The sequence below is a fragment of the Podarcis erhardii genome, assembly GCF_964252035.2.
Source record: "Podarcis erhardii genome assembly, chromosome: Z".
In the NCBI taxonomy this organism is placed as follows: Eukaryota; Metazoa; Chordata; class Lepidosauria; order Squamata; family Lacertidae; genus Podarcis; species Podarcis erhardii.
In genome coordinates, this window is record NC_138504.1 from 42,059,530 (window position 1) to 42,086,143 (window position 26,614).

The 26,614-nt window shown below is 45.6% G+C and overlaps 2 protein-coding genes across 15 annotated transcripts in view; one reads left to right on the plus strand and one right to left on the minus strand.

Moving 5' to 3' along the window:
* The window catches only part of SLC31A2 (solute carrier family 31 member 2), an 833,895-nt gene that overhangs the window by 110,363 nt on the left and 696,918 nt on the right, over positions 1 to 26,614 (minus strand). The gene's annotated exons all lie outside the window — the stretch shown is intronic.
* Positions 1 to 26,614, plus strand: part of EHMT1 (euchromatic histone lysine methyltransferase 1) — a 143,311-nt gene that overhangs the window by 83,132 nt on the left and 33,565 nt on the right. For 12 of the 13 annotated variants that reach the window (XM_081847448.1, XM_081847457.1, XM_081847456.1 and 9 more), the window contains 10 exons: positions 2,289 to 2,425; positions 3,588 to 3,770; positions 6,565 to 6,645; positions 6,878 to 7,024; positions 11,823 to 11,943; positions 13,915 to 14,046; positions 17,376 to 17,521; positions 20,407 to 20,550; positions 23,364 to 23,590; positions 25,630 to 25,797. In XM_081847448.1, coding sequence (XP_081703574.1) covers positions 2,289 to 2,425; positions 3,588 to 3,770; positions 6,565 to 6,645; positions 6,878 to 7,024; positions 11,823 to 11,943; positions 13,915 to 14,046; positions 17,376 to 17,521; positions 20,407 to 20,550; positions 23,364 to 23,590; positions 25,630 to 25,797 — 1,486 coding nt within the window. The remainder of the gene's footprint in view (positions 1 to 2,288; positions 2,426 to 3,587; positions 3,771 to 6,564; positions 6,646 to 6,877; positions 7,025 to 11,822; positions 11,944 to 13,914; positions 14,047 to 17,375; positions 17,522 to 20,406; positions 20,551 to 23,363; positions 23,591 to 25,629; positions 25,798 to 26,614) is intronic. The other variant, XM_081847452.1, reaches the window with a different exon arrangement.

A 26,614-nucleotide genomic window follows, 5' to 3' on the forward strand; every position in this document is an offset into this window, starting at 1 on the left:
AAGGGGAAGCTTAAACCCTTCCCTCCCCAGCCAAGGTCCTGACAAATAAGAACTGCCATAAGAAAAGAAGCAGAGACCTGCTGGATGAAGCCCTTTAGTCCAGCATCCTCTTCAAACAGTGGCCAGCCAGATAACTTTGGGAAGCTTGCAAGCAGAACCGAGTGCAGCAATGCTCTCTTCACACTTGCAGTTCTCAGCAGCTGGCATTGGAGGAGGGGTGAAAAACAAGGCACATCTAATCCTGTTACCTAATGCTTGTTTCTTTTTACTCCTCCACCAACTCTTACATGTGTGTTTCCCTAGGAGACAATCAGTTTTCCCTTCCCTCTATGCAAGGAGCAGAGGTGCCCCAGTAATTCTCAGAACCCTTAACAAACTAAAGCTCCCAGGATTCTTAGTGGGAAGCCATTACTGTTTGAGTTATACATTAGTGCTTTAAAAGTATGATGCAGATACGGCCTTGGATTCTAAGGGCCCATACATACCTCACATTAATGTGGACTGTGAACCTTTAATTGCCTCTTGTACATGGGGCATTCTCCTCCAACTTCTTGGAAGGAATTCAGTAGCACTGTGGTCTATAAACCACTGAGCCTCTTGGGCTTGCTGATTGTAAGGTCGGCAGTTCGAATCCGTGTGACAGGGTGAGCTCCCATTGCTTTGTCCCAGCTTCTGCCAATCTAGCAGTTTGAAAGCATACCAGCAGGAGCAGATAAATAGGTACCACTGCGGTGAGAAGGTAAATGGCATTTCTGTGTGGCCTGGCTTCCGCCGCGGCCTCCTGTTGCACCAGAAGCGGTTTAGTCATGCTGGCCACATGACCTGGAAAGCTGTTTGTGGACAAACGCTGGCTCCTTCGGTCTGAAAGCAGAGATAAGTTCCACGCTCCGTAGTCAAATTCTACTATACAACCATCCAAGGGTCCTTTACCTTTAAAAGTAAAGGTAAAGAGACCCCTGACCGTTAGGTCCAGCCGTGACTGACTCTGGGGTTGTGGTGCTCATCTCACTTTATTGGCCGAGGGAGCCGGCGTTCAGCTTCCAGGTCATGCGGCCAGCATGACTAAGCTGCTTCTGGTGAACCAGAGCAGTGCATGGAAACGCCGTTTACCTTCCCACCTATTTATCTACTTGGACTTCATGCTTTCAAGGTTGGCAGGAGCAGGGACCGAGCAATGGGAGCTCACCCTGTTGCAGGGATTCGAACCGCTGACCTTCTGATCGGCAAGCCCTAGGTTCAGTGGTTTAACCCACAGCACCACCTGCATCAAAATTCTACTAGACAACCGTCCAAGGGTCCTTTACCTTTACCTACCGTTAACTTCAACTTCTGCTGTCCCACTCTTTCTCGTCCCTAAATCCAGAGATTCCCTATGCCAGTGTTTCTCAGACTAGCCAGCAGGACCAGTGGTCAGGAGTGATGAGAGTTGTCGTCCAACTGGTGATCCAAGTTTAAGAAACACCATCTATGCTTTGAAAATCTTGAGAGGAGAGCTGCATCAGGGAATCTCTGGATTTGGGGAGGCAGCAAATTCTTTGCATCACAGCCTAATTGCTATTCTTCATTGGGGAAACTTTTTGGCGTGGGAGGAGTGGAACTGCCATTGGACACAGCCTTCATCTTTATCACGAAGAGGCTTGACCTCACCCCTAAATGTGCACTCCTCCATTGTCTCCCAAGACAGATGGATGCCAACTGTATGATGCAGATTTGCATTAGCTGGATGCTGCCTTTTAATAGCTTTTAATCAGTTGCTTTGCTTGTCCTCAAGGCTGTATTTACATAAGAGTGCATTTAAAGCACTGCGAGATCACTTTAAGCAGTCATTACTTCCCCCACAGAATTCTGGGAACTGTAGCTTTTTTAAAGGAGCTGAAAGTTGTTGTATCTCACAGAGCTACAATTCCCAGAGTGGTTGAACAGTCTTTTCCTCTTCCCAAGGGATTCTGAGAATTGTAGAGGGGGAATGGCAAGATCAGTATAATGCAAAGAAACTATGCAGGGCTCCTGACCTCCCCACTTGCCCCCCAATCTCCTGGTAAGCAGCTACAGTGCAACCAGACAGAGGCCAGGTGAGCAGTGCAGCTCCACCAAGCGCTCTGCTTCTGCTTATAACTAAAACGGGGAGTGAAAATGGGACTTGGTGTTTGATTGTGTGTTCCTTTGTACTTAATTAACTGTTTGCTGAATTAACTGTTGGGTGCTGCATCTGATCCACCCTTATACCTTATACCTTCTTGTGTTTCTGCACCCAACTTTCTATTTTCTCTTGTGTCCCTCCTGTCCAGCTGCTTCAGTATCTAGGAAGAAGAAGCGAAGAATGGGAACGTACAGCCTGGTTCCCAAGAAAAAGACCAAAGTTTTGAAACAGAGGACTATGATTGAGATGTTCAGGAGCCTTGCCCATTCCACTTCAGGTGGCAAGGTGAGGGCTGTGGAAGAGGGCGAGGTGCTTGGTGGATGAATGGAAGGTGGTGTCAGCCACTCTCGCAGCTGGAGATGGCGGTACAGATCACCAAGGAACTTCTCTTTGTGCAGTGTAGCTGTATGATCCAGGGAATTGTTTGTTTTAGAAGAAAACTTATCACAACAGGCGACAGACTGGTTTTGGGTCTTCTTCTTTCTTAAGAATCCAGTGGTTCTGCTGGATTGGACCAAAGGCCCATCTAGGCTAGCATCCCTCCATCTCACAGTGATTCCCCAATGGGAAGCTTGCATGTGGTTTGTGAGGGTTAACAGCCCCTGCAGGTATTTGTGGAGAAAAGGAAGACAGGGGAGCACCCATGGTCAACCCATAAAATGATTATATATATTCAGTAAGCCTAGATGTAGACCTCTTCATTTTTAATTACTTTGCTATTGCATTTTAAGCTTACCCTTTCTTCAGTTTGCTCAGGGCAGTGTGCATAGGCCCTACCCCAACTTTATTCAGTACAGACCAGGGTAGGGGGATATCTGTGGCCCTCTGCTTGTCATTAGGCTCCAACTCCCCACCAGCATCAGTTAGTATGGGCAACGGTGAGGTGTGATGGGGGCCTACAGACATTCCCTGCCCCTGGTTTACAGGACTGCAGCCTGAAATAAGCAAACAAGGAGTGGGAAACCTTTAGTCCTCCAGGTGTGGTTGGACTCCAGTTTCTGTCATGCCTTGCTGGCTCCTTGTTTGATGGGAATTTGAGCCAAACAACATCTGGTGGACTACAGGCTCCTTGTCCCTGGTTTAATGCAAAGTGGAACCTGTATATATTTGTAGCAGGGGAGGGAAACCTTGACCCTGGTGGCCAAATTGAGCCCTCCTGACTTTTCTGTCTGGGATTCAGGGCTCTCTGCAAGACACAGTCCTCACTAGCTCTGCTCCATGCCTTCCTCAAGTACTTTTGCCTGGCTGGAATGTGTGATTGAAATGTGGTAAGACCTCTTGCTTCCTGCATGGAGAGGTTTGTGCAGGGGTGTGGCATTCTCTTTTGCTGCTTGAAGGCACTGCGTCTTCACCGTGGCCCTCAGAAGGTTCCCACCAGTGAATGTGGCCTGAAAAATGTGTTCACTTCCCTTTCGATTTAACTGTTTGTCCACATGGGTGCATTCAGGTTGAAAAGGGTGATTCTAGCCATCATGTGAACGGGGAGAGCTTAGATGCGGATTCTGAAGAAGAGGACTCAGATGAACTGGAAGAAGACAATGAACGTGGAACTGAGCAGCAGGCTGCCTTCCCTGCAGAGGAGAACAGAATGGCTAAGGAGGGAGTTGTTGATGGCAGTCGTGCCAGAAAGGTGATTTGAATGCTTGTTTGAGATGCTTGAGGACAACTTTTAACTTTGATCAGTATTGGTGGGAGTAAAGGAAGCGACAAGGTGAAACAAGAGTTTGTGGTGTAGCACAAAGGTGCTTTCCACCACCACCCTCAAGGGCTTAGGTGCCTGAGTGTTCTCCAGATGTTGTTATATTCAGATGTTTCAAGGAGGAAATGGGAGCTGCAATATTATGTCAGTTAGTTGGGTTGATGGATCAGTTAAAATATTTTGTTCATTCTTTTTAAAAATTCGGGATAAATTGGAGCACAGGCTCGTTATTTTTAAATACTTGTTTTAATTGCCACATTGAAAAAACAATGTTTTATTAAAGAGTTATATTAGCTTTGAAAGCTGCATTTCTCACCCCCTTCCATGCCATTACTAACTCCTCTGCATAGTCTGATTAGCTTAAAGTCCTAGAGATTCACAGGGACATAAATGACAAAAACCAATCTACAGTAATAGCCCTTAAACTTTTCCAAAACAAATGCACATTTGTAAATCATCATTGTGGATGGCAGCTGTCCATCTTCATATTGCTTCATTTTCAAAATGTATTCTGTCCCTCAATGAGAAAGCAAAAGTTTTCCCTGGGTGGCTTTAAAGAAATTTAAAAAAAAATGCCAGAAATCTTCTTCCACCTTAAAAAAAGAAGCCCTTATACAGGAGGCAGCCATTCTTCTCTGAGAGTTCCCACTGCAGTATGTGGGGGCATGATCTTTAAAAAAATTAAATAGAAGCTTGATTCCACTCCCCACCTTTCAGAATTTCCAATTTGCATGCAAACATATACAGATTTAATCAGCGAAAACCTGTACAATAAATTGACAAAAGGCTTCTTTTAATCAGGAGGTAAAAAGTTTATGGCAGATTTGATCTCTCTATTTTTCTCTCCTTCTCCCCATGCCACCTTCAGTTGGATCTTTTTAAAATTTGAAGCATAAAGCAGTAAAGAGAGATGTATTGGTGATTATTGGTTCAGTTGGACCCAAATTTATTTACTCATTTATTGCATTTATGTCCCACCTTTCCACTCCAAGGAGCTAAACATGGTGTACACTGTTCTCACCCTTCTTGTTTTTTATCCTCACAACATCCCTTTGAGGTAGATTAGGCTGAGTGAGCTTCACACCTGAGTGGGGATTTCAATCCTGGCCAACCCAGATCAAATTCCAGCACTCTAGCCAATACAGCATCCCTAAGGAACATTCATTCTTAACCACTGCAACACCCAAAACGACTATTCATTCCATTCACCACAACATCTACAATGGAGGTGAAAGGGGCAGAAGGCTCAGTGGCTCAGTGCTGATTCCTTCCCCTGGTTTTGTGAGGGCGTGGGGTGGGAAAATGACACCCATATACTCACATACAATACCAAACCAAAACCAAAACAGAGCTCATAAACATTACAAGTTTGTTACTGTAGTTAACCTACTTTTAACCTAATACAGTGTTTATAAAAAGGAGTTCCAAATATCGTTAAATTTGCCCATGTGTGACAGATGTGCCCAGTAAGGAGCACAACTTGCTACCCGGTCTGTGGCATTCTGCGGCAGCTCTGGCCTCTGGGCTATTCTGGCTCCACTATCTAATCTCTGAAGACCAACGTACAATGCAAAAACACAGCTGCCCGCAAAATGCAACAAGGCTTATTTTGCTGATGGGAATTAAGCATCAAGACCACATCAATACTGACCTGTTGCCTAGATATAAGCTTCTGCCAGCGGGCGTGAGCCTTGAGGCTTGGTGCTTCTGTGTAGGAGTTCCTCTGGCTTCTTCCCTGGAATGCTGCGGTTTGGTTTCTGGTGTAAACTACAGATAAAGGGAGGAAAACAGTTCCTCAATTAGAACTGCAGTGTAGATGATTCATGGCTGCCACATGCCACACGAGCCTGAAGGTGCGTTCCAAGCTGTGTGCTGCTGCTATTATTATTTAATAATTTTATTATTTATGCCCACTCATCTGGCTGGGTTGCCCCAGCCACTCTGGGCAACATACTGCACATACATAATAAAACATCAAACGTTTAAAACTTCGCGATGCAGGACTGCCTTCTAAAAATTCTTTATAGTGCAGTTAATTTTATCTCCTTGATATCTGAGGGGAGGGCATTCCACAGGGAGGGTAAACAAAATGAATAAAACAAAAACCTAGGAACCAGAACCAGAAACCTGCTTTGTGTGTACAAATTTAAGGAGAACACCCAATTTAGGGTTGTAGCCAACTAAGGTCTACGAAGACCCAGTGGAACTTAGTGGATCTATGTTAGTCATATGTATGAATTTCAGTGAGTCTTCTCTGAGCAGGATTAAAGCACAAACACAAGTAACTTCTATTGCATTAGTCCTTCAACCAAAGCAGAACAAAGCAAGGTTACAAAATCTAAACCAGGTAACAGAATTTACATAAACTTAAAAAACAACAACTCTATTCACTATTTAAAAGTAGAGATTAATAAAAGTAATAATTAAGACTAATAAAATGACAACATATTCCTATTGAAACGTACTAAAACACATTTTAAGAAATAAAACATTTTACTTAGCATAAAAGATAAATCTATGTTAAGGTGTGTTTTTCATAATACTGGATGCAGCTGTTGGTTTGCTGCACCCAGCAAGTTGCTTCTGAGTCAAAAGTGGGCAATTCTGTGCTAGGTAAAAACAAATAATCTGACCTAGCATAAGCTAGCAGCCTTGGTTCTTTAAGTGGGCGACAGCTTTTCTCATCCGATTTACTTTCTTGCTCACTTTCCTTTGGCCACCACAGATTGTCCATGGTGAGTCCGATGATGAGCAAGACTCTGCAGACTCCGGGGAAGATGAGGAAGACGGTGACGAGTCTGACTTGGTGAGCTGTTCCTCCTGTATGCCTTCCCACCTCAGTTTATGTGTGCAGCAAGAATGATGGTGAGGAACACCCATGCAAGGCTCAGCATTCTTCCTGATAATAACATTTAAAAACAAAACAAACATTTTTTTTTTTGACCCAGCTGCTCTGCCTGCTTTTATGGGTTTCAAACAATGTTTTCACCTTCTAAACAGTTCTGTGTTACAATAAAAGTTTATTGATTTCTTGTTAGGCCTCAGCAGGGGTCTGCCCTTGCTTGCCAGATGCCAAGACAAGGGAGTGGTCCAGACAGGCATGGTCGAGGCTGGAGCAAGCAGGACAGAAGCAGGGGCTTGGTCCAAACAGGGACTATCCAGGGCCATCTTTCACGGGAGGCAAGGCAAGGCACCAGGAGTCTGCTGCTACTGTTGTTGTTGCTGCTGCTGTTGTTGTTGCTGCTGCTGCTGCTGCTGCTGCTGCTGCTGCTGCTCATAGTGACCCAAATTGCGCGGACTGACGAGGGAAACCCTGTGGCAATGGCTTTTATCAGCCTCAGAGAGCCAGGATTGGCCTGTAGATGATCAGCTGATGCTTACTGCAGCCTAGGGGGTAGTTCCCTTGTACTGTGGCACTTAGACAGGTTTGTAGGAGAGCACTAGATGGCATAGCACCAGGGATGCAGGAGGTAAGGTTCTGATTCCTGACGACTGGGTGCTTCAATTCAAGACACAAACGCGCCGCATCACAGGCACTGCACTATACCGCACCACACCCCATATATATGCACACTTTCCCCATGTGCTTTTCTTTCTCGTGTTTCAAATTCTGCTTTGGCCTTTGATTCAGCCGTTTTTCCTTTCTTCGCCTTCTTTGCTGATTTCAAGCGATGGGAGCTGCACTGGAATCCCGAAGCATAAAGACTTGTGTTGGGTTTGAATACAGGGGGTCCCAGGTTTGAATGCTTGCTCTGACACAGAGCCTGTTTGGCTTGCATTGGGCAAGTTGCTGTACCTTGATAAAATCAGTGGTAAGGCATATTGGTAGATTGATTTGCAAAGATGACTATTGTCCTGCTTGCCTCAAGCCATAGTTGCAGCTATATCTGAACCAGTCAACTGTGGTTTGGGTATGGATGTACGTCCCCAAGAAAATACTGAGAATGCACTTCTAGATAAGATTTCCACAGTGCAATCTTATGCGTGCTCCCTCAGAAGTAAATTCCATTGTATTCATTGGGGCTTACTCTTAGGAAAGTGTGCACAAGCTTGCAGCCTTGTTTTTCCAGTTAAGTTCTTCGTTTGATGTAGTGTTAATACAGGCATAAAATGCATTTGCTACTCAGTGTTTGTAACAGATCTGAGATCTGACAACTGATTAAAGAATTCTTAGTGAATCAGTAAGCTGGTTTTAAAAATTATTAATTTGTGACCTTCTAAAAATTTGCACAAATTAATATATTACCGAAACTGTTCATGGAAAGTGATAAATACTTTAGTTTTGCAGGAGGATATTAAAAATGAAACGGCATTTGTTTCCATTAGTTGCACACAAGTTGAACTGTTAAAAGGTTCTCTTGTTGAACTGGTTACCAGAATCTAATCCACTAGATACATATAGGCTTAACATTTCTAGTTCTGTGGTTTGAAGGATCAGACCTGAGACCAGTATTGGCTTACTGAACGGTTTAAATAAGCCCTCCAAACCAAGATGGCAAACCACAGTTTGTTCCTGGTTTAGAGGACTCACGGAAAGCAGACTTACGGGTTCTGGTGTAACTGTAAACTATGGTTTGATTAAATCCTTAAATTATTAATTAAGCTGAGTAAGTGATGGGAGGAGACAGCACACAAACACAGGGCTTCCTCCTAACCACAGCTGAATGATCTCCAGGAATTTTGTTTGATTCCCCCCTCCCCTTTGTGCTGAATGTGCTGATTAATTGAGTGGTGGGGTGGATTTTCATCTGGTATTAAAAGTCTTGTTGATTTTAATCAATGAACTCCTTCAGACTTCCTGGCTTAGTGAAATGCACAAGTATGAGGGCTCCCAGAATGCAGTTTTCAGCCACTTTGCTCCTCTCTGGACCTTTTTATTGTTGCACTTTGCTGAGCTAATCCAAGGTTTGGCTTAACTTGTCTCTTGAACCTGGGACTTGTGGTTAAGTGCTCGCCTCTCAAGAAAAAAACTTGGTTGCAGCTCATGATTAGCAAGCCAGAGACCTTAGCCAAACCATGGCTTGGCTTAACATGACATGGGAACCTGAAAGAATCAGAGAGGAGCAGAGGGGTGTGGTTGAAAAGGAGATATGCCCTGGGGAGAGTCTCAGGGGCCAGAGGAAGAGGCTTGGAGGGCCACATTCAGACCCCAGGCCTAAGATTTGCCACCCTTCATTTAAGCGTCAAAAGAGGTTGTAATCATCCCATCCCGAAATATTTCGGCTTCAGTCCTGCACAGACCTGGGCTTTCTTTAAAAAAATCTATTCAGTGGGACTTAAGTGCATATAATTGTGCAACAGGCTAACACCTTGTTCCCAGGAGTTAGCTGACAGACAGTTAAGGATATTCTTTTTTACTCCTTTGGTTTAGCCTTGTTTTAAACGGTTATAAATGCAGATAGGATACCTCTAGGTTCCATATTGTCTTACATTCAGTGTAACCAAAAGACTTTATAATCTGAACAAAAAAAGAGAGACATTGCTCATTCTTTCATAATTCATGAAAATATTTAATAAAAATTATTATTTAAAAATAAATAAATGTAGATATGAGATAAAGGTCCTATTTGCAATTTTTTGTTCCAATGGAGCAGAGTCCTTTGCCCTTGTTAAAACACCTCAAGCTTGAATTTCTCTGGAAGGGCGAGTTTTGCCTATTAGTAAGTTGAGTCAGACTGTCCAGTATTGAATCCCTGCTGTACTGATGATCAGGCTGCAGCTGTAGTCTTCCCTTTCAGTACAAAGCCCAGTCTGTGCTCATAAATATGGGCAGGGATAAGCAGAGCATAGATTAGGATCTGCTGGAAAATAGCTGGGTGATCTGCAGTACAATAACAACAAGAGGTTCTCCTCTTACATTTTAAGACATTGTTATTTCAGTGTTCTTTTTTCCTGGGTGGTAACCATCTGGCCTGTTCCTGACATGATGATCCTGGCTTCTTAAACCGTGGTTGGGAATTAATAGGTGCCTATGCACTCTTCTTTTGCTTACTGGCTTTAGTGCTGGGATCCTTGCTCAAACTTCATTTCCTCATTGCATTAAAACCAGGGATCTGTGGTTTAATGGTGGTTTACCAGGATAAAAGACCCCTTTACGTGAATCAACATTAAACCACAGTTTTGGGTATCAAGACCTAATCGAGAAGAGCAGTTAAAAGAGATATGGATGTAAACGCTGAAGGTGATAAGAGGTAAGTGAATGACCTTCATAAAACATGGTGCAACCCAGTATGGCCTGGTTGACACATGATGCTAAACCATAGCCTTGTGTGTATGCGCTATGCACAGGCACAAATGAGCCGCAGTGACTCCTGGGATTATTCTCCTTTCCCCTCTCCTCCCACACACACATACAAGGGAAGCAGTTCAGAATCTTTCTTTTCTGCTTTTGGTTAACTGCAGTTTGTTGTGTTGTTTTGTTTGACAAATTGTGGTTAACATTTACTGTGGCTAGTTTAAAACAAAGCAGTTTCAAACCATGGTTTCTGAAGCAAGCTTTTGAAAATTAACCAATCTAATGTTAATCACAGTTCTGGGTCCCATTATCATGGCAAGCTGGGTTTCACCAAAAGTATGTGCATCTGAATTTTCTGGAGGCCCCCTGTGACTTATTCCTGCTCATGCACATTTTGCTAAATAATGAACACATGAAGACAGATTGTCTGGATTTGTTGCTCTTTGGTTTTGCTCCTTTCTTGTGCTTTGCTGATCAGCATTTTATTTGTAATGATTATATCTATCATCTCTCTGTGATTACTTTTGATTATTGAGCGCTTTATAAAGTTCTTTTTCAGCAGAAGAGTGGGGCAAAAATATTTTTAAAGAAACAAATATGCGGCTAGAAACCAGAAGTAAAATGTTTTTATACTATGCGCCTGCCCTGAATAGTAAAGATTACATGATATAATAAAGTGCAAAATAAGTGAGGTTGGGCAAAGTTGCCTACATCACATCATATGGATCAGGCCAGTGGCCCACCTAGTCCAGCATCCTGTTCTCAAACTGACCAGCCAGATGCCTCTGGTAAGCCCGCGCGAGCCTTACTTCTCCGGATCCATCACCATCCACTTCTCAGCCCAGGTAGATATTCTCCCAAACCACCTTGCAGTTAAAAATCTGAACAATCATAAAGTTCCAAGAGAGAGTCTTCAGGTCCCTGACAGGTGGAGCTGATCTTCTCATCAAGAAGTCCCTGATAAGATTCCGAAGGACCTCAAGATGCCACAGAACTAGCAGTTTTAGAACTTAAGAAAAGCCCTGCTAAATCAGGCCAACCAGACTTTCCCCTCCTGTGGTTTCCGGCAGCTGATGAGAAGAGGCATACTCCCTCTGACAGTGTAGGTAGAACATAGATGTCATGGCAAGTAGCCATTGGTAGCATTAGGTTTCTCTTGGCAGAGAAGTTGGATTGGCTGGATACACACAAGTTTGGCTACAAAGGAAGCAGAATACAGGAATGAGTCTGAGACTATAGTGATTTCTTTCCAAGCTTGCAGATCTCTTTGTACTACCTTGGCATGTGGTGGCAGTTCTGTGGTATTTTCATGGAAGGAGCTATATTACGCAACACAAGACGTGCCAGTCTCTGTGGCTGACCTGAAAATGGTGAAGGGAGAGGCAAGTTTAATAATAATAATAATAATAATAATAGTAATAATTCAGTATCAGTATTGAATACAGTCAGGTCAAGGACCAGCTGAATGAAGCTCCAAGACCACCGTGTGGTCCATGGGCCACAGCTTAGGAACCCCTGATCTAGGCAAGACTCAAGAGGCTTAAGCTTTCCTATTGCCCCTGGTGGGTAGGGGGGAGAGTAGAGGATTGTATTTCTGAAATACGTTGGGCTTTTTAAAAACTCAGGTGCTTCTGAGAGCATTGCCTCTCTCCTGTTGCCTACTAATCACAAAGAAAGGTGAAGGGCATAGCTTAGGATCAGTCAGGCCACTGCTTTCCTGAAGCAGATGCCTCCTGTGGTTTTTGCAGAGTTCGGAATCCAGCCTCAAGAAGAAGGTGATGAAGAAGAAAGGCAAGATGGAGAGTCCCTGGCTGAAACCCACCCGGAAGAGGAGGCGGAGGAGTAAAAAGAAACAAGCTGGTGCATTGGGTAACAGGATCAAATGTGTCTTATTTTCTATCCCTTCACCCCAGTAGTTTTTGTTCAGTGGAGACTGAGGCCCCAGTCATACTATACATTTAAAGTAGCATCATGCCACTTTAAGCAGCCATGGCTTCTCCCCCAAAATATTCCTTTGAACTGCAGTTTATTAAGGGCGCTGGGAGTTGTTGGGAGACTCCCTATTCCCACCGAAGAGCAGTTTTAACAATCCATTCCTTTTCCCAGGTAGCTAGGAATTGTAGCTCTGTGATGGGAACAACTCTCTGCCCCCTTAACAAACTACAACTCCCAGGATTCTTTGTGGGAAGCCATGGCTGTTTAAAGTGATGTGATGTGGCTATAAATGTATAGCACAGATGGGGGCTGAGCAAGTTCTTTCCTCCTTCATTTCCTTTGCAAAGGGAGCACAAGCAGATTGGCTTAGGATAGGGGATCCGAAACTGAGACCACAGAGCCATCATGAGGAATACCACCTGACTCCTCAGTTTCCAGCCAAGATGCAAGAGTAGTAATGTTCAGAAGGAGATGAGATAAGACTCAGCCCTTCCCATTTGCCATTTCTCCCGTCCCCAAAACTTCAAAGGTGGCTTTTTAAGCAAAGTAGTTGCTGCTCTGGGACTTGTGCTTAGGAGCCAGGGGGTCTACTCTTTCATTCTTTTTAAGGAACATAGAAAGCTGCCTTTTACTGAGTCAGACCAATGGTCCATCAACCTTGGTATTGTTGCCTAAAAGACTGGCAGTGGCTGTACAGAATTTGATGCAGGCAGTGTTTCCCAGTCCTAGCTAGACACGCCAGGGATTGAACCTGGAACCTTCTGTGTGCAAAGCAGAAGCTGTTCCACTGAGCTAAGGCTTTTGCTTCCCAAACAGTGTTGCTTTGACTTTCCTCTCCTGGGCTGAGAAGGGCAACTGGTGTGTCCGGCAAACCTTTGCTTATAGAGAAATGATTGGAAGAGGTAGTATCCTCCATGGGTGAGGGCAATACTCTTCTCCCAAGAGGCTCAAGATCTTACAGGGCTTAGGGGAAAAGTTCTGCAGGCCCTCCCCAGTCTGTCTCTCATCCTTTCACCAATGCTTGGTAAAAACCGCTTTGGTCGTTCAGTATCTGATCGGTGACCCTCAAGTAGCTCAGAGCATTTATTCCCTCCTCATACTGGCTCTTGGACAATGACACAATTTTAGGAGAAAGAAGAGGCTTTAAAAAAACACCCTGCAGGGTTAATGTCTGGCTCTAGATCTCCTGACTCACTAGGCTGGCATTGTGCTTTGTTGGAGGGAGGAGGGCAAAATATTTTGGGGTGAGGAGGGGAGTGTGTGTGTGCACTTGTCTCTTGGAAGGAGCAAATAGGAAAAAGAGGTTCTCACATTCGTTTTCATTAGCAAACCCTGCTTTGCTCATTGAGAAGCTGTACAATTGGCTCTGAACACTCCTTTCTTTCTTTTTTTTGCCTTGAGCCAGATGTCTCCTGTCCCCTTCATCTTGTTTTCTACACCATTGGGTCTCTTTTTAAGCATAGCTGAGATCTAAAGTCCTTTTGCATCAGGGTGTGTAGGGTGAGTCAAGGCAAGCCCAGGTCCTTCTCCCTTCCTCTTTCTCATCCACGTTTCTGCTGCTAATGCAGTGCAGCAGCAGACAGATGTGTCTGAAAGGGAGGACCTCTCCTCCTGGTAGCTGGCACCTTTTTTTTCCTCTCCCAAAAAACAGTGCAAGGGTGGGGTGAAATCTGCCTTTTTCAGGCAGAGAGAGTAGGAAGAAGGGCTGAAAAGATCAATTGGCCCAGTTGTTGCATTTTAATTATTCTATTAGCATCTGTATTTGCTAGAGATCCATCAGCCTGTAGCCTGCATACAGTCTGCTAGAGATGAATGTGGCCTTTAAGAGAGAGAGGGAGAGAGACACACACATACATGCATAGTTCTTTTCTTTGCTATATAAATATGTGTATATTTTAAACCCAGGTTCGGAAGCCTACAAGTCTTCCTTAGACAGTGGAGAAGGAACTGGGGTGGAGAATAACATGGAGTACATGGAAGTCTCTCTGGATTCCTTGGATCTCCGAGTGAAGGGAATTCTATCTTCGCAATCAGAAGGTGAGTGTCAGCGTTCTAAATATGGCCATGTACCATTTTGGTTCTTTGTTTCCTTGGATTTCATTTCTCTGTATTAAGATGATGCCCCCTGGTGGCTGCCAATATTGAGAATGAGAAGAGGCCAAAAAGGCATATCAATGGATCAAATGGAGAGTGAGACTAGAGCAAGGGAGAGCTAGTAGATCACCTTTGACCCAGCAGTGTGTGTGTGTGTATTTGTGTGGATACTGCAGGAAATAACGCTGATGGGAATATCCTGGGGAGCGTTACAGCTTTAGAACACTTCTGGGTGCAGTTGTGATCTAAGACAATTTGACTAATCCCTGTTGCTTTGTCCCCTTGGTCATGTCTTCGGTTTTTTTGCTTTTTATTTTCCCCTTGCCAAGAAAAGAAAAAGAGTTGTTCTCCCCTTCCAGTTTCCTCCAGTGCTGCTCCCTGTTCTCAGGCAAGAGGCATGTGACAAAATTCCAGAAGGGCTCCTTCAGAGAAGTAGAAGGTGGCACACAGCTGACGCATGCCAGAGGACTGCTTTGTAGAGCAGATGGGAGATTCCTGGCAGTCTGGCTGGGGCGTCACTGAGCCACTGCTCAAGGCAGTCTGGCAATCCAGCCTTTTCATCTGGGCAGGAGCTGTGCCATTCCCGCATAGTATTGGCTGGGTGCCACCTTATGCATTTAAGAAGGTCCGTGGCTCTGTGATGCAGCACCTGCTTCTGGACCAGTGGGCTGGCTCTGCAGGAAGCAGTTTCCTATGTTCCAGAGGGCAGGACCTGGGTCAACAGGCTCAAATTACAAGTTCACAGCTCCAGTAGATAGGAATGCACTTGCTTGTGTCTCACAAAAAGGCCACAAAAAGGCACCTGTTTTGCATGCCAAAGGTCCTGGATTCAGTTCCTGGCAGGGCTAGGAAGCAGCCCATCTGAATTCCTGGTGAGCTGCTGTCAGTCAGTGTAGACAAAAACAAGATGGACAATAGGTCAATCTTACTGGGTTTGTTTGGAGAAGTACAATGATAGTGCAGACCATGCAAGAAGGTTCCCAGTTCAATCCCCAGTACCTCCAGGTTGGGCAGGAAGAGAACCCTGTCTGAAATCCTGGAGAGCTGCTGTCCGTCAGTGTAAAGAGGTGGACCCGGGAGTCTGACTTGTTTATAAGGCAGCTTCCTATGTTCATAAGAACTTACGGATGGGTGCAGAATTCCATTTGGACCTTCACCCTTATGTTTCCCATGTTCTTTTGTTGATGATGGTGCTTGTTTGTAACCTGTTCACCCAGTTAGGCTGCAATAGGCTGAGCAGACACTTAATGATGCATGCTTCACAATGCTTTTATACTTAAGAAAAGCGATTCAGAAAAATCTGCCCTCTCCTCTCCTCCCTCCTCCTTCTTCCTGCGGCTGTTACCTCTGGAGAGGAGCTTGATGAGACAAATAACATTGATTTCAAGAGGGTTGCTTGCACCAACACTGCGACCAGTACATTGATTTCAAGTGGCAGCTGTTGAAAACCTGATCCAGGAAACGATGGACCGGTTTAACAATTCATTTTTTTAATGGCCTCTGTATCATCCAATTGCAAACATAAAGAGTCCTCAAAAACAAATCTAGTTTTGAGCATTGTTCGGATTAGAAAAACCCCCAAAATGAAATAAAAGGGAAAAGAAAGGCTGTATAAGAATGTCAGAAATTGTCTTGCTGGAGCGGGCCAAAGGGCCAGCATCCTGTTGTCTCACTGCCCAACCTGATGTCTCGGGGAAACCCATAGGCAGGACCTGAGTTATCTCATGCTGGCACTGGAAACTCCGCATGGCTCTAGGCATTCTGCAGAGCATGAGACTGAGTCACCAGGCCTATTTTTGTAGTGTAGGTGTGTTGCCTACAGGGAAGGCTGTAGCTCAGTGAATCATAGCTCATCTGCTTTGCATGCAGGAAGGCCCAGGTCGAATCCCCAGCATCCTCAGCACTGGGAACATTGGTTGTCTGAAACCCTGGAGATCTGCTGTCAATCAGTATAGACTGAGCTATATGCACCAATGGTTCTGTCTTGTTATAAGGCCACTGCATAATATAAGGCAACTTCAAAGCCAGCAAGCAGGACCTGGTTTTTGCTCCCTTAACAACTGGTATGCAGGGGCATACTGCCTATGATAATGAGTGTAGTATGCAGGTATCATGATTGTCAAGGCCCTTGACAAGCCTTATGCTTCATGTGTTTTTCCAGCTTCCCTTTTAAGCTGTCGAAGCAGGTGGCCATCACTGCGTCTTGCAGGAAATTCAGTTCAGTGGTGAATAGTGAAGGATAATAGCTTTCCCCCCTGGGTTGCTTCAGGTATCCTGACTTTGATTGAAATAGGCTAGAGTTTGGAAGACTGTAGAGACTTAAGTGGAACCATAGAATTGTGGTATTGGAGTGGATCCCAAGGGTCGTCTAGTCCAGCCCCCTGCAGTGCCAGAATATCAACTAATGCATACATGACAGATGACCATCCAATCTCTGCTTAAAAGCCTCAATCAAAGGAAGGAGAGTCCACCACCTTCTGAGGGAATCCAGTTCTTCCTGATCTTTAGTCACAATCCCCTTTCTGTAGCATGATGCCATTTGTTTGGGTCCTACCCAAACTTGATTTTTTTCCCCTTGGGGAGCTTATACACCTAATCTAAAAGAAGTGAGTATGAATCCACACCGAGGGAGGCAGATTATTTACACCCATACATCTGTGTAGGTCAGAGCTGCTGTGCTAGGCTCTCCAGAGGTGGGCCACTGTTGCTTATCACAAGGGAGAGACGGCAAGAAGGTTGGTGCTGTGCTGGTTCACCAACAATTGGTTCACCAGATTGTCTCTGCCTGGTGCATTTGCACTACACTGTCCCCTCCTCTTCCTTCACTTAGTTTTAGATATCCTTTCCATCCTGTAGGTCTGGGAAGGACTGCCTATGTGAAGATGCAGGCTGGAAGAATCGCAAAGTGTTTGGGGTGTCTTGTCTATATGGGGCCTTCAGAATGTCAGACATTCTTACACAGCCTTGACCAGGCTTCCTCAACCTCAGCCCTCCAGATGTTTTGGGACTACAACTCCCTTGATCCCTAGCTAGCAGGACCAGTGGTCAGGGATGATGGGAATTGTAGTCCCAAAACATCTGGAGGGCCGAGTTTGAGGAAGCCTGGCTTTGACCAAAAATATATATATAAAAATGAAGTTGCCAGCTAGTGACTGTTTACAGCCTGTGTTACCACTGTGCTGTGGTTTCCCTCCCTTCTCAGTCTCCTTATGTAGATTGCAGGAAAGCTGGGTGGTTTACTAACTCTTTGTGTGTGTTGCTTTTTCCTGCAGGTCTTTCCAATGGCCCTGAAACAATGGAAACAGACAGCCTTCAGGAAGCGCCTCTCTGTAGCTGTCGAATGGAAACTCCCAAAAGCCGGGAGATCACCACACTAGCCAATAACCAGTGCATGGCAACCGAGAGTGTGGACAAGGAGGTGGCGTCACCCTTCTCTTTTTCTGTTGATCATTGTAGTTGGCACTTGGCACTCTCCATTGGAGCGTCATCTCTGCTTGGCAAGGGACCTGGCTGGCATGTCCTATAAAGGCACATGCTAATCTCCTCCCCTTCCTCAAAATAACTGGTGCTTGCTAAACACAGACTTGAACACAGTCCATACATGGGGCTTCTTCCTTGCTCAGGTTCTGAAGTGTGCAGCTCATCTGCAAGGACCAGGGTGGGTGGGATCCCAGGCAGAGAGGGCGCTGAAGTCTGGTTCCAGTGAGTGGGGTTTGGCATAGGATGTGGAAGAGAGGTAACTATTATTGGGGATGGAAGCAGTCCATAATATCCGAAGATAAGCCCTGCCAGAGCTGGCCAAAGTGCCTTCTAGTCCAGCATCCTGTTCTGGCCAACCAGATGTCCCAGATGGAAAGCCTTGCAAGCAAGACCTGAGTGCAACAGCACTCTCCCTGTCTGCAGTCCCCAGTAAACTATTCAGAGGCACCTCCAGCAGTGCAGGTATTACACAGGGACAGAGAAATATGCCTTATCTGATCAGATCATTGATCCATTTAGCTGAGTATTGTCTGCACCCAGGCATAGGCAAACTCTGCCCTCCAGATATTCTGGGACTACAACTCCCATCATACCTGACCATTGGTCCTGTTAGCTAGGGATGATGGGAGTTGTAGTCCCAAAAAACATCTGGAGTGCCGAGTTTGCCTATGCCTGGTCTACACTGATTACCAGCGGCTTTCCAGGATTCAGGCAGGGAATCATTCCCAGGCCTACCTGGAGATGTCAGATTGAACCCAGGACCTTTTGCATACAAAGCGTTGGTCTTCCACTGACCTCCCCCGAGTCATTGACCTTACTAGCGTGTTGAGAACAGAAACCTCCTGCACAGAGGTAGCTAATGCTTTAGCTCACTCTTAAGAGCATGAGACATGCCTCTTTGCTGGAATTTGCTGTTTTGTTTTGCCAAATAATAATAATGCCTCCCATGTTTTGTGCATGGGTGCACAATCAAAGCACAACAAATTAAGTTGAGGTGGAATGCAGATGCCTTGGTTTCTTCTGAATTGTGCAATCCATGAAGTACATCAGTATCTTACACTTTTCACAAACTTCCGGGTGGAATAATTGTGGTTTGCACAGGGATTGCCTCCCCAACTCCCAGATCTTGCATATGTCCTGTGCATGTGTTTCCTACCTGCCCTCCCCACTCTTTCCCTTTCTAGTGCTGTCTCTGATGAGCTCTCTCCATTTAGTCCGCTGCCACTGGCTGTTCTGTAGCCCAGTAAAGTTCTCTGATGCTGTTGCAGACTGCATGCCAGCAGCCGCCACCCCGTAGTTTCTCAATTAGCCACCACTGGGGGAGCCAAGATCTAATGAGTGCCTGTGGTCAGGAGATAACTGGCAGATTCTTCTCCTGCTACTACGGCTTGGATGGCATCTCCTCAGGACTGATAAACTGGGCCAAAGAGTCAGGCTGGCATCCGTGTTTGGGAAGAAGGGTGGCTGTGTTCTACCTCTACTGCTAGAGAGAGGGTGCCTCTGAATGCCAATTGCTAGGGATCACAAGTGTAGAGAGTGTTGTTGTGCTCAGGTCCTTTTGGGGGGCTTCCTATAGGCATCCAGTTTTCCATTGTTAAAACAGGACACTGGGCTACATGGCTCTTTCTCTTCTTAACAGCCTTAAGGAGTTCCAGTTCTAATCCCTGATGGATGAAGTCCAGATTCTAATGGCTTTTGTATACTTAGGAGGAGCGAAGAATAAAGGATTGTTACATTCTTAGGAATGCAAGTTACAACTCCCCCCCAGGTAGGACTATGAGAGATTCCTGTCTGAAACCCTGGAGAGCAGTTACTGGCCAGCATAGTCTTGAGTCTACATAAGCTTCCTGTGTTCCTGACATCAAGTGATGACTTGCATGAGCGATTAGGCTATAACAGACTGTTTTGAATTTGAGCTCACATGTTCAGGTGCCAGACATCAAATGTAGAGAAATGAAGTGATGTGCAGTGTACAGTCCTGATCGCCTCAACTTCCATTGTTGAGGTAGAATGGAGTTGGGAAATGTTCAGGAAAGGGCAACCAAAGTGATCAAGGGAATGGAGTGAAAAGGGACTTTTTAATTTTGATTAAAGGCGAGTAAGAGGTGACATGATGGAAGGCGAGTAAAGATTAAAGATGGATTAAAGGCGAGTAAGAGGTGACATGATGGAAGCCATCCCACCCCACCCCACCCGAAATCCACCCTCGTCAATTAGGAAAAAGGCAGCTACATCCGTCACCACTGCACTCACTCACAGAGAGAAGCTCTTTGCTCCTTTCCCTTGTTTAGAATGGGAGGGAGGATGTGTGCCCAGACTTGGCCCCCAGTGAAATGTGGGCGTGTTTAACAGGATGTTCAGTTCAGGAAAGGCAGGGCCAATGCGAACAGGAACTGAATAGAAAGAGCAAATGGGGGAGATAAATGATGAAGCCTTTTGCAGGTGCCATAAGGAGGTACTGGCAGACACACTTGTGCCTGTGGGTGCTGCTTGGGCAAGTCTAGGTGCAACACACCTCTTCTTTAAACAGGACTGAGCAAGAAGTGGAAGATGTTGCTCCCACGTGGCTTGCCTTTGGTGATTCTGGAACTGTGTTTCATCCTCGTCCTACAGCCATGTGCCAAAGAGAGTAAAGTAGAACATTTCTCGTGCTAATATGAAGTATTAAGCTGCTTGGTGTGCATGTCTTTGAAATGGGGGCTTTCAGTTCAGTCAGTTCAGTGTGTGAACTCTCAATGCACAGCACAGCATAGCAGAGAAGAAGAGTTTGTCCCCCCCTCTCTCTGGTGCACTCTCCAAGAATGACGTCTTTTCCTCCTCCAGCTAAGCCGTTGCACAAGCCAGGTGCTGAAATATGAGCTGATGCGCCCTTCTAACAAAGTCCAGTTCTTGGTACTTTGTGAGGACCACAGAGGGAGGATGGTGAAGCATCAGTGCTGCCCAGGTTGTGGCTTCTTTTGCACTGCGGTAAGTTTCTCTTTTGGGCCGGAGGGTGGGTGGGCCAGGGGTGTTTGTGCTGGGCTGGCAGGAGAAGAATAACAGTGGCCTTTGTAGGAAAGGGCACGTTCTACTTTGCTCCCCACTTTTGTTGCATTCTTTAAAGAGGACAAAAAGAATTATTGAAATGCAAGCAAGGTAAAAAGCTATGTGGCAGTTGTGGGGAGTCTGTGACCCTCCAGGTTCTCCTGGATTACCACTTCCACCAGCCCCAGCCAGCATGGCCAGTGGTCAGGCATGATGGGAGCTGAAGTCCAATGGTGTGTGGAGGGTCACAGGCTCCCCATCCCGTCTCTGCAGTATGGGTTTGCAAACTCTATTGTAGGAACGTAGGACTCAGTCAAACCAAGAGTCAATCTAGCTCAGTATTGCCCACAGCAGGGATAGCCATTATGGTGCATCCCAGAAACTGTTGGACTACAACTCCGATTGTCACTGAGCATTGCCTGTGCTGACTGGGACTGATGGGAGTTGTAGTTTAGCAACATCTGGAGGTTACTACATGCTGCTTCTGATCTGGCAGTGACTTTCCAGGATTTCATATGATGTATGAGCAAGTTTTCTTAAAACACAGGTTCAAAACCTCCCCTAGTTATAGGAGATCGTTGCGCTCTGAGGTTGCAGCATTCATAGAATCATAGAGTTGGAAGAGACCACAAGGGCCATCGAGTCCAACCCCCTGCCAAGCAGGAAACACCATCAGAGCACTCCTGACATATGGTTGTCAAGCCTCTGCTTAAAGACCTCCAAAGAAGGAGACTCCACCACACTCCTTGGCAGCAAATTCCACTGTTGAACAGCTCTTACTGTCAGGAAGTTCTTCCTAATGTTTAGGTGGAATCTTCTTTCTTGTAGTTTGGATCCATTGCTCCGTGTCCGCTTCTCTGGAGCAGCAGAAAACAACCTTTCTCCCTCCTCTATGTGACATCCTTTTATATATTTGAACATGGCTATCATATCACCCCTTAACCTCCTCTTCTCCAGGCTAAACATGCCTAGCTCCCTTAGCCGTTCCTCATAAGGCATCGTTTCCAGACCTTTGACCATTTTGGATGTCCTCCTCTGGACACGTTCCAGTTTGTCAGTGTCCTTCTTGAACTGTGGTGCCCAGAACTGGACACAGTACTTCAGGTGAGGTCTGACCAGAGCAGAATACAGTGGCACTATTACTTCCCTTGATCTAGATGCTATACTCCTATTGATGCAGCCCAGAATTGCATTGGCTTTTTTAGCTGCTGCGTCACACTGTTGGCTCATGTCAAGTTTGTGGTCAACCAAGACTCCTAGATCCTTTTCACATGTACTGCTCTCAAGCCAGGTGTCACCCATCTTGTATTTGTGCCTCTCATTTTTTTTGCCCAAGTGCAATACTTTACATTTCTCCCTGTTAAAATTCATCTTGTTTGTTTTGGCCCAGTTCTCTAATCTGTCAAGGTCGTTTTGAAGTGTGATCCTGTCCTCTGGGGTGTTAGCCACCCCTCCCAGTTTGGTGTCATCTGCAAATTTGATCAGGATGCCCTCTTTAATGTGGTGGTGGGGTTGGGGTGGCAGGAGGGGCACACACTAATGCAGGTTTGGAGAACCTGTTGCTGGACTGCAGCTCTCACCATCCCTGACCATTGACCATGCTGGCTGGGAGTCCAGTAGCATCTCGAAGTCTAGACCTTACCTATCCTTGACCTTTGAGTGATGAAGGGCTGTCCCTCAGCTCACTGTAGAACTACAAGCAGAGCATGAGAAGTCACCTGTTTGGGGATGGTCTAAATCTTTGGATTTCCTGCATCCACAGGGAGATTTGACTAGAAGCCCTGCCTCTGTTGTATCATATGACTCTTTTCTAGCTTTCAGTCTGGCAATCCTACAGCCCACACAATATTTCTTTCTGGCTAAGGGTGAATTTTTCATCATTGCCGTAAGAGATGCAGGAAGCTGTGGGCCAACCATTCTCATCATCCCTGATAATTGGCCATGCTGGCTGGGGATGGTTGGAGTTCGCTGGAATCCAGCAATGCCTGGAGGACATTTCCTGCCCTATTGAAATCAAAGGGTGGCATCTAGTGATACATGTCAATTCATCGAAAATAATGAGCCTGTGTTACTCACGCCAATAAATGTCAGTGTATCAGCTCTGAGTAGGACTTGCCATTGGATGAAAACCAAAACTTTTGTGTAGGATAGAGGCTTTGATTTGCGGCACTGACCACTTCATGACAAGGAATAGGGCATCTAGTTGTCTCTGTTGCAGGGATAGGAAACTTGTGTCCCTCCGTATATTGTTAAGAGACTCCGGCTCCCACCATCCCTGACTATTGGTCAAGCTGACTATGGCCCATGGGTGTTGGAGTCCAGCGACACCTGGAGGGTACCAGGTTCCCCATTCCTGCTCTTACGAGGCAGCTCCCTCTTTCAGAAGGGAATAACTCAGTGCTAAGTAGACCTGTTGGCCACTGTGGGAACGGAACTTGATGGGTCTTTGGCCTGACCCAGCTGGGCTCTTCTTACATTCTACCTCCACTATTGCAGGCACTATGGCTCGGGAGGCCAAGTAAGGAGTGCTGTTGCACTTGGGTCTTGCTTGCAGAGAACAGGATGCTGGACCCAGGTGAGCCTTTGGTTTGATCCAGCAGGGCTCTTCTTAAGGTCTTCTGTGAAAACTGCAATCAAAGGACGATACTCTCCAGCAGGTAGAGGTTGAAAAACCTCAGCCAAAGGCGAAGCACCACTTGGAGATGAGTAACTCACGGAGATTCCTTCTTTTCATTGTGTCCCTTTCCTTTAACCAGGGCACTTTCATGGAGTGCCAGCCAGAAAGCAGCGTCTCCCACCGGTTCCACAGGGATTGTGCCTCCCAGGTCAAAGGCACGAGCTACTGCCCACACTGTGGGGAAGAGGCCTCGAAGGCTAAAGAAGTGACTATAGCAAAGGCAGACACAACCTCCACGCTTCCGCTGAGCTACGAGCTGAAGAAACCTGGGACTTCTGAGGGGAGGGCAGACACGACAACCGGAAGGTGAGTCCAGAGGGTGGCAGTGCTGAGCATGTGTTGGGGCCCACTGCCCACCTCCCCAGCCATGCTCAGCATTGTTGTTCCTTTCTATTCATTTTCACTCTTTAAAGAATGAGAGGGGTAGGGGGGTCTCAGGTCCAGGGCAGAATGTTCCCTGGTACCTGCTGCACAACACACGTCCTCACCAGACCTATTGTACACCCTTCCTTGAGTGTTTCTTCCCTTGATGGAATGTGGGCTCTGTCCGAATGCGAGACAGAGAGGAGTGGTTTTTGTGTGTGTGTGTTTTATGGTGAGGATGCATAGAAGCAAGCCGACTGTGCGAAGCTAACAATGTGCACTTTTTGCCCAGACCATTTTTGCCTCTGGCACATGGCCCCTGGAAGGTTGCCCAGGTAGGAATGTGGCCTTTTGGGGTGGAGAAGGTTCCTCACCCCAGGTCTGCTTTGTGAAGTGCTACCCTGTTTGGTATACCTTGCCTTGCTGCTCACAGCCAAGGCTGCAACAGCTGGCAGCTGTCCACAGAATCCACTTGCAAAGCTGTGACCTCAAACGCCATCCTCTCTCTGGCCATTAAGTCTCCCGTAGGATGCGCTATGCACTTGGCTCTCTTGGAATGCAACACTTAATCCTGTAGGAAAGCGGGTTGCATGTTTTGTCCCTACATTATAAACTCAAGCTTGGCAAGTCACAGGGAGAAGACCTATGTGCTTCTGCCTCACATGTTAGCTTTCTGCTGTGAGAGTTATTATTTTTTAATAGTGAGGGACGGATCTAGGTAAGCTGCTTCTCCTACCTGCAGCCTGAAGGGAAGCAATCCAGTGAGGGTTGTACTGTCCGTGTTCTCTGCCTTTCTGCTAAAAAGAGATGGACCACACAGTAAATGGAGAGAAGGATTTTAGGTGGAGTGGTTACAAAATAATGGTGTGATGCTACTGAGTATTTGCAAACTATTTGCCTTTAAAGCCTACATCTTTTTCCTTGCTTGATGCAAAATGCGAGAATGTTATTAATGGTTTGTGAAGTGTGCATTTAACAGAGAAAGCATCCTCATACTGAGTCATCACTGGTCCATCCAGCTCAGGATTGCCCACACTGACTGGCAGCAGCCTTCCTGGTTTCTAGGGATGGAACCAGGGACTGAGCAAGGGACCTTCTGAATGCAAAGCAGATGCTTGTCTTGCCCCTTATATTTACTAAATTGATTCCTGCTGTCTTCAGGTTAGATTCCTCTGCAGATACCATCTTATCAGAAAGTCCATTCCACACAATGCAGGAAGGCGGCCTTTTGTGCTCCCTTAAAATACACAAGGAGCTGCTTTATTCTAAGTCAAACCATTGGTGCACATAGTGTACTGACTGGCAGAGGCTCTCTAGGGCAGCCTTTCTCAACCTATGGGTCCACAGATGTTGTTGAACTACAACTCCCATCACCCCTAGCTAGCCAGGCCAGAGCTCAGGGATGATGGGAGTTGGAGTCCAACAACATCTGGGGACCCACAGATTGAGAACTGCTGCTCTAGGGTTTTTGGACAGGGAGTATTTCCCAGCCCCATGTGGAGCTGCCTGGGATTGACCCTGAGACCTTTTGCATTCATTCATGCATTCATTTCATAAAATTTATACACCACTTGGCTCTGAAAAATCTCAAAGTGGTTTTTAAAAGACAAGACAGTAAAACCAAGAAAAACTCACAACCATGCTTTAGAACATGCAAAGTTTAAAGTATTGAAACAGATAAAATCACCTGAGCTTTCTAAGCCACCTGGGTAGGCTTGTATAAGTAGGAATGTTTTTAGCAGGTGCCAGAAAGAGAACAGTGAAGGCACCTGCTTGATCTCAACAGGGAGTTCCAAAGTGTAGGGGCTGCCATACTAAGCAATCAAGGGCTTACATATGTGGAACAGGTGTTGTTAAGCGGCACCTGTAGCTGTGCCCATTCCACCAACCGAAGCAGTCAGGTGGGCACGTGTGGGCTACCCACATCATGCAAAGCAAATGCTACTGCCCTCCCTTAACCCTTCCTCCTTTTTTGGTCACAGTGGGACTGGAGCACAGCTGTCTGAAGAAGTCCGGTCTGAGACTTCGTCTGCTGAGGGATTTGACTTGGCTGGGACATCTGCCTTTCCCAAACCTGCCCCAGCCTGTCTCTCCCAGGGACCAGTGAAAGAAACCTTGGAAAGCGCCTTGATCGCTCTAGATTCCGAAAAGTAAGAATCGTCTGGCTGTCGGCCCATGGGAATTGTCTTTGTAGTTTTTGTGGATGTTACCTGGGTGTCGGCCCAGTCAGTTTCTTGGAAGCCAGGACATATCCAGCAGTAACTCAGACAAAGGCTTTTGGTGTGGCTTCTCCCGCTCTTTTCTTTTTTCTTTTAAAAATAATTTTTATTAAAGATTTTCACGAAGTACAAAAGATCGCACAATCTCTCTCTTTTTTATTCAGATTATAACAAATTATAACCATATAACAGAATGTAATATGATTATAACAAATTATAATATAACCATATAACAGAATGTAATAAGATTACATTCAGTATAAGACTATGGTATCCGGGGGTGGGGGAGAGAGAGGATAGAGGTTCTGTGGCAAATCATTCCTGTTCAGATACGACAGGTGCCTGCTACCTGCACTTACCAGAAGGAACTGAAGACATTTGTGTTCCAGTAGGCCTTTCTAGCTGAATAAATCAGGTCTTTGCCAGAAGCACCTGCTCGTTAGTGTTTTAGTCTTGTCTTTAAATGCATTTTTGTGTGTGCTTTTAACTGTTTTTAATTGTGTGTGTGTGTATGTGTGTAAACCTCCTTGAGACAATAGTTTAGAAAGCGATTAATAAATCAGCGTTGTTAATAAATAATAATAACCAGCCTTTTGTATGTAGGACCATACTTGCCTAAATTCTTGTCACCAAATTCTGTTAATTTATCAGGCAATTAAGAAACCCAGTAACTGAGCTTAGCTAAAAAAAAAAAAAATAACAACTAGCAGAGAGTTATTTGCTCTTTTAACAAGAAATAAGCAAACAG